Source organism: Barbus barbus, assembly GCF_936440315.1.
Source record: "Barbus barbus genome assembly, chromosome: 36".
NCBI lineage: Eukaryota > Metazoa > Chordata > Actinopteri > Cypriniformes > Cyprinidae > Barbus > Barbus barbus.
Genome location: NC_136714.1, coordinates 289,349 through 296,777, shown reverse-complemented (window position 1 = coordinate 296,777; position 7,429 = coordinate 289,349). Strand labels below are relative to the sequence as shown.

The following is a 7,429-nucleotide window of genomic DNA, read 5'->3' as shown; positions in this document are numbered from 1 at the left end:
ATATCTCAATCGACTGAATTTGATGTTGAGGTAAAAACATACCTTTAATCGATATCAAAAAGTAAAACTATGAAATCAATGTGGTATTTTTCTGATTGTGAAATATGGGCTATTCTTGTCTTCTTATATATAGGCCTACTATTGTTTACACTTCTTTAAAAGCATTAACGTAAAATAAAATTCAAAGGTTATTAGGTTATTGGTGTAGAATGAAATAAACAGCAATAAGACTTCCTTGATGTAGTTACATTTTAATAAAACATACACAAACATGTATTTCCTCATATTGTAACTGTATTACAAAGTAAATAAACAAGGAAAAAATAAAAGCCCACGTCACTGATTATATGAATGTAACGAATTGAACAGAAACCTGCTCTTAATGCCACACATTGTTACTAACAGGCTACACACTACTCATCTCAATCATCGTATTAAACCATAAGAAGATTTTTACATCACTTGTTCACAAGATGCTGACAGCATTCCCACACCAACAATAATCATCAGAGTCAGAATAATAAATACAATAGAAAAGGAATTATTACGAGACGTGTGGTGATTGACGTGTGTAATTACAGAGTGCATGTGTCATGTTTCCATCACATCTCCAGTCATGGACCCCTGACCATGCACACGCTATAGAGAGCTGCTGGAGTTCTTTGGTGGAGTGCTGGAGTGGGAGAAACACACTTCAATGAAACTATTGCACTCGTTATCGTGTCACTATGTGAATCAAGCTTAAGAAACGAGCCCACGAACAACCCAACATGACATGCAATGGACATTCAGAGTGACCACAGAGCACCAGAGACGTATTTACAGCTTCAGAGGAGGGAGCCACGGTCAGCAGAGTCCAGTGACCTGTGTGCGTGTGTGTGTGTGTGTGTGTGTGTGTGTGCGTGCGTGTGTGTGTGAGACAGACGAGTTCAGGAGTATGATGGCAGAGCGCTGTGGATGGGTACCGGCAGAGCGTTTCTCGACTGACCACCGTCTGGACACATGGCCGCCGGGGAAAAGGCCTGCGATGGCATGACGCTGATCGGTGGAGGGGTTTTTTGGTTTCGTACGGGGAAGCCGCTGAGGAGGAACGACGGAGCTTGAAACAGCATTTTTGGCGTTCTAGACGAGGAAGAAAAACAGACATGAATTCATGAAGACACACAATCCAAACCCAATGAAAAGCAGCCAAACACTAACAGAACATACACCGATGGAAAACACTGACCCAAATACATTGGCAAACATTAAAGGGTTAATTCACAGAAAAATGAACATTGTCACAATTGTTCAAAACTTTCTTCAGACTAATCAAGCTCCAATAAGGGCCTCATCAATGTAGGTAATGTAGGTGGTGCGCTCAATCCTCCTGGAAAGTTTGTATTTACGAGTTGACAAGTTTTAATTATGATATCAGGTGTGTTCAGATTACTTTGATCGGAGAAAGATGGCGATGTATCTTTTCTACAAAAAAAATCAGTTAGATTTTTAAGCTCTACTTCTACAAAATGATGAATAGTTACTGTGTATCAGTGTTTTTTTGCTTTGTTTTTATTCAATGAAGGTGCTGTAAAGCAAACGTTATATATTTTATTGTTCACGAGTTTGCCTGCCCATCCAGCCTTGATGGTTAAAGAGTTAGTTCACCCAAAAATGACATTTCTGTCATTAATTACTCACCCTCATGTCGTTCCAAACCCGTAAGACCTTCGTTCATCTTCAGAACACAAATGAAGATATTTTTGATGAGATCCGAGAGCTCTCTGACCCTCAGACAGCAGGGATCCTAACACGATCAAGGCTCAGAAACGTAGCAAGAACATCGTTAAAATAATCCACGTGACATCAGGGGTTCAACTGTAATTTTACGAAGCTACGAGAATACTTTTTGTGCACAAAGAAAACAATAATAATAACAATTACCCCAGAACATAACAACGCAATCAGCGCTGTTTACATTCAGCATGTGCGCGCTTTCTACTGAACGTAAACAACGCTGTATTCTCGTAGCTGATGTCCGCTGATGTCACGTGGATTATTTTAATGATGTTCTTGCTACGTTTCTGAGCCTTGATGGTGTTAGGATCCCTGCTGTCTGAGGGTCAGAGAGCTCTCGGATCTCATCAAAAATATCTTCATTTGTGTTCCGAAGATGAATGAAGGTCTTATGGGTTTGGAACGACATGAGGGTGAGTAATTAATGACAGAATTTACATTTTTGAGTGAACTAACCCTTTATAGGAAAACAAACTTGGGCTGCTGTCCTCAACAGAGGCTCGGCTTGAGCTCCAAGTTAAACCCCACATTGCGGTTCTGCCCAGAGAGAGATTAACAGACATGCAGGAGGAGATGGGGAGGTGGAGGGATGCTGCTTATAGAGGCTTGTGATGATGACTGACAGGACTGAATGTTTAGGCTCCTCCTGAACATGTGTTTGGAACTTCATTAATTGTTCAATACTGTGGTGTTTTGAACATGTGACTTTTTAAGATTTTTAAGTTTAATTGTAAATTTGAAAAATAATGATTTCATTCAATTCAACAAATCCTGAATTCAGAGATTAGAGGAAGTTACTATTTTCGCACTTATATTCACAACACTGTAGTGGTCTCCATGTGCAATAAACTCGTAAATACAATCTTTACAACTTGACTTGAACACAGCATTTTGTGTTACACACAGAAGCAGAAAGCTTGATCGAGGATGCATTAAGGGTAAAGGAATAGATCAGCCAAAATGAAAATGTGCTCATCCTCAGGTCATCTGAGATCAGGATGAGTGTGTTTCTTCATCAGGTTTGTAGAAATGTGTCTCTGCATCAGTGTCTCAGCAATGGATGCTCTGCAGTGAATGGGTGCCGTCAGAATGAGAGTCCAAACAGCTGATAAAAACATCACAATAATCCACACCACTCCAGTCCATCAGTTAACATCTGGAGAAGACAAAAGATGAAACACATCCAGCATTAAGATGCTTTTAACTCAAATACCATAGAGTTCATAATCCATAATAACTCTTCCTCCAGTGAAAAAGTGCATCTCTGATCTGTGCAGATTTCTCTCCTGTTTCAGACCAGAACACTTTTTCACTGGAGGAAGCATCTTAATGCTGGATGTGTTTCATCTTTTGTCTTCTCCAGATGTTAACTGATGGACTGGAGTGGTGTGGATTATTGTGATGTTTTTATCAGCTGTTTGGACTCTCATTCTGACGGCACCCATTCACTGCAGAGCATCCATTGCTGAGACATTTCTCCAAATCTGAAGAAATAAACTCATCCTAATTTTGAACGGCCTGAGTATAAGCACATTTCATTTTTGGCTGAGCTCCTGGTTTAATGTAACATGAGGAGTGAAGGGTGGCGTTACTCTGTGGTTGTCTCCTCCTTCAGCGTAGCATCACAGGCTCCAGGTTTGTGCATGACGCTGTAGGGAAACGCGGCTCCGCTGCAGGCGCTGTAGCTCAGTTTGCTCAGGCGCGACTGGCTCTTTATGCTCCCCGGCGGGCGACCGGGACTCACTTTATACCCCGCAGCTTTGGTGGTGCCCAGCGGCCGTCCCGGACTGGTCTTGAAGCCGGCGGCCCTGGTGGTGCCCAGAGGTCTGCCTGTGCTGGTTCTGTATCCGGCTGATTTGGTGGTGCCCGCTGGACGCCCGCGTTTCCCAGATCTCCCGGACGCACCCTTCTTCTTGGAGTCACCGCTCTTGTCGTTGGCCTGAGCGGCGGTGGGCCCCGGGGACAGCGGCGGCTCCTCGCGGCATGCCGTGGGTTTGAGGATGGCTGGAGGAGGCAGGTAAGCGAAGCACATCTGCCGAGGGCGCTGAGGAGGAGAAGACTGATAGAACTTGGTGGGGCACAAATCAAAGTGGCTCGGCGAGAGTCTCCCATCCTCGGCTAAACATGACGGCCTGCTGTCCACACAGAAATCACTGCCGGCCCCGGACCCCTGACGCATCATCTTCTGCTGACAGACGCCAGGAGAGAGGAGATAAACATCCCATGAAACCAGACTCTTTTTTTAATGCTTTTGACCACATATATGTGATCTTTGAGCACAAAAGCAGTCATGAGTAACACAGGTATATTTGTAGCAATAGACAACAATACATTGTATGGATCAAAATTATACATTTCTCTTTTATGCCAAAAATCATTAGGATATTAAGATCATGTTCCATGAAGATATTTAGTAAATTTCCTACCGTAAATATATCAAAACTTCATTTCTGATTAGTAATATGCATTGCTAAGAACTTCATTTGAACAACTTTAAAGGAGATTTTCTCAATATTTAGATTTTTTTGCTCCCTCAGATTCCAGATTTTCTAATAGTTGTATCTCAGACAAATATTGTCCTATCCTAACAAACCATACACCAAAAAAAAAATAATAAAAAAAATGGACCCTTATGACTGGTTTTGTGGTCCAGGGTCACATATATCTCTTTAGGGCAACATGCAAAACATACATTGTTCATGCACTGGTCATCTCTGAGATTTAGATTTTCATGAAGTGTTTTTTCAGACTAGTGGAAAAAACTTCCAAAATACACATTTAAGTGTTTATTTTCTCTATTTGCAACTTTCGGTTTAAATTCCAATCCATATCTTTAAAGGGTCATGACATGAGAAATCAAATTTGCTTTGATCTTTTGGAATATAAGAGTCTTTGCATCATTAAAACGTCCTCCTCATTATAAACAAAACATGTATTTAATCGAGCTCCAAAAACGGCTCGTTTGGATCCGAGGGGCAAGATGACGTCACCTGGGCACAAATATTTGCATAAACACGCCTCCAGAGCAAGACATCGACATAGGCCCCGCCCACTGGCGTTCCGTCGCTGACACGTGATCACGCTGAATGCGTCAGAATCAGATCTAAATCGTGTCTACACTGGATACAGTTACAGATATGAGTCTGTCGTCAGGACAAATGCAGTGAAAGATCGTTTGGTTTAAGCAGCTCGTTCACGTCTTTGTACAGATATCAGAAGGATCCCAGCGTAAGGAACAAGTGGATAGTTTATTTTAATGGCGAGGATTTTGTTTTGTAATCGAGGCACAGAGTCATGGAGAAACATGAAGAACTAGATCTGACTGCAGCTGCAGCACAAACCGTAAAGAAATTAGCGTTTTATTTTGATCATGTTGTTAAAACACTGGAAACATGCAATAGTGATTAGTGAGGGGCGTTGATACTGTTTCCTATGCAGTGACTTCAGCCAATCATAACAGCGCTGATTACTGACGAGCCTTAAAGGACACGCCCCTTAAAAACAGATCGTTTCAGAGAGAGAGAGAGGCTCAGAATGAGGGCTGAAAATGACCATCTCCCACATATTTATCTAGTTATTTGTGCAAAAAACGTTATTAACATTACAAGTAAACCTAAAGGAACATATTAAAATAATAATAAAAAAAACAAATCAATGTTATGACCCGTTTCTTCACTTACAAACACCAAACAGAAAGTTCAGAAAGTTTGTTCATATTTCATTCTCGCTAATTTATACAACATTTTATTCCTAAAACATGGTAAAAATGTGTTTATTTTCTGTCTCTTGACAGTATTTTTTATTTTTTTTATGAAGTGAAGTAAATTAAAAAGAACCCCTCTGGAAAAAACTTTAAAACATGTCAACAAAATATTATGAACCTGACTTTATCCTATATTTAGATTCTGATCTGAAAATACTGCCAAATATGTGCATGCTTAAACAGATAATGTCATATATGCAAATCTGAAAAGTGTAATACACAGCTGTCTTAATGTGATTTATTAGTGAGAAGTTTTCCTCTGTTCCTCTGTAGTGTCCTGCTTTAAAGAGTAGCCAGCTTTCAGGACTCATCTTCATCATCATCATCATCATCATCACAAAACTGATTTCATGGATCTTCAAGTGTTTGGTGTTAAACTGAGCAGCTGGAGCTCTTCATGAAATATTCTCTCTGTATGTTTCAGAAGCTCTTATAGCATGCATAGCTTTAACTGAGACATGAACACTAAAGACACACAGCTGCCACTCATGACGAAACCCTTAATTATCGGTCTCCCACAAATAACAGAGTGACAAAATAATAATACAGTTAATAAAACGATCCCAGTGCATGCACAGCTCGAGAACAGCATGTGTTTGTAAAGAGATGCTCAGGGACTGTACCTCGCGGTGATGGCGACTCTGGAGAGGAAAGGGTTAAATGTCACATTTTTGTCCCATTTTGGAGCTACGGATGAATTCTGACCGATTATGATCGAAGCTCGTCGAATAAAACACGAGAGATTGACCTTCACCTCGACGATCAGAAAACGTGTCAAAGCTTTCTTCGTAATTTTAGGAGATGCTTTAGAAATCAGCGTCAGCCATTGATATTAAATATTAAGAAATCAAAAGGATAACGCGCATGCGCACTGAGTGCTGCGCGCAGGAGACGGAGCTGCATTGACAGAATTCATCTGACACGATGGATATAAATAATACTTCATCTAGTTCAAGTCTTCCCTCTTTAGTTCCAAATCAGCGTTTGAAAGCGTCCGTCTGTGCTTTGATTATTGTTCAGACTGACGCAGAGGCTGCTGACATCTGTTACTTTCCTCAGCGCTGCGCAGAACGGACCAATCACAGCCGTGTGCGCTGCTGCATGAATCCAGCGCTGAGACTGATGCCCATCACTACAGCCAGATACACCTTATTTAGCAGTTCATCAGTAAAATCATCAGAGCTGGGTGGGAAGATTACTTACAAATTGTAATCCGTTACTGATTACATGACACAATTGTGATGTAATCCATTACATTACAGATTTAAGGTTATGTAATTAGACTACTTTCAGATAAACGTTTGACCCAAGTCCTTTATCACATTGATTTAAATAGGATTGTACCATATTTATATAAAAATACAGAGAGTAAAAAATATTCCAATTGTTGTTATCAACTTAATGAAGTGCATTAAACATTATTTTACATCAAGGTTTCCCAAACTGGGTTTGTGTAGGAACTGCAGGGGGTTTAATGAGTTTAATGAAAAGCTACTAATTAAATAAAAATGTTACATTAAAACAAATCATTTTAAAATGAATCAAAATAAAACACGCTGTAAAAATGCAGTATTTTATTTGTTTACCTGCAAATTGTGACCATAACCAAACTCAGAGAACAGTGATCATGCAAATATGATAATTATTCACATTTATTTTAAAATCTCAGGGTACTTCAAATAAAAATATATTAGCTGAAAGAGGATCAGACGACAAAACAAGTTGGTGAATTTGTGCATTTTAATGTGTTTGAAAGGCAAACGCCTGCCAAAGTAATAGTGCAAATAAAAATAAAGTGTTCATCAGTAATTGCTGCAATATTAAAACAAAGCTGGAATGATTTGTGGAAATCAGAGGTCAAATGCTGTGTAGGGAGTAAATTGTCAACAT

At 40.0% G+C, this 7,429-nt stretch overlaps 1 protein-coding gene across 2 annotated transcripts; it reads right to left on the bottom strand.

The window, feature by feature from the left end:
• Positions 1-237: 237 nt before the first annotated feature.
• On the bottom strand, positions 238-6,562 carry LOC306855779 (UPF0461 protein C5orf24 homolog). 2 transcript variants are annotated; one of them, XM_079394653.1, is made up of 3 exons: positions 6,163-6,562; positions 3,369-3,964; positions 238-1,122 (listed from the first exon to the last, which is right to left on the bottom strand). In XM_079394653.1, exons 2-3 carry the CDS (start codon positions 3,956-3,958, stop codon positions 930-932), a joined length of 783 nt encoding a protein of 260 aa, XP_079250779.1. In that variant the 5' UTR covers positions 3,959-3,964; positions 6,163-6,562; the 3' UTR covers positions 238-929. The 2 variants fall into 2 exon arrangements, with proteins under 2 accessions (XP_079250779.1, XP_079250778.1); XM_079394652.1 differs by having other exon boundaries at positions 3,369-3,961.
• Positions 6,563-7,429: the final 867 nt, after the last annotated feature.

Excerpts from the sequence above, each read along its gene's own strand:
- LOC306855779 (XM_079394653.1), bottom strand. The coding sequence starts at position 3,958 with ATGATGCGTCAGGGGTCCGGGGCCGGCAGTGATTTCTGTGTGGACAGC. Across the intron at positions 1,123-3,368 it reads AAGGAGGAGACAACCACAGA|AACGCCAAAAATGCTGTTTC; the intron begins GTAACGCCACCC and ends TTCCTCGTCTAG.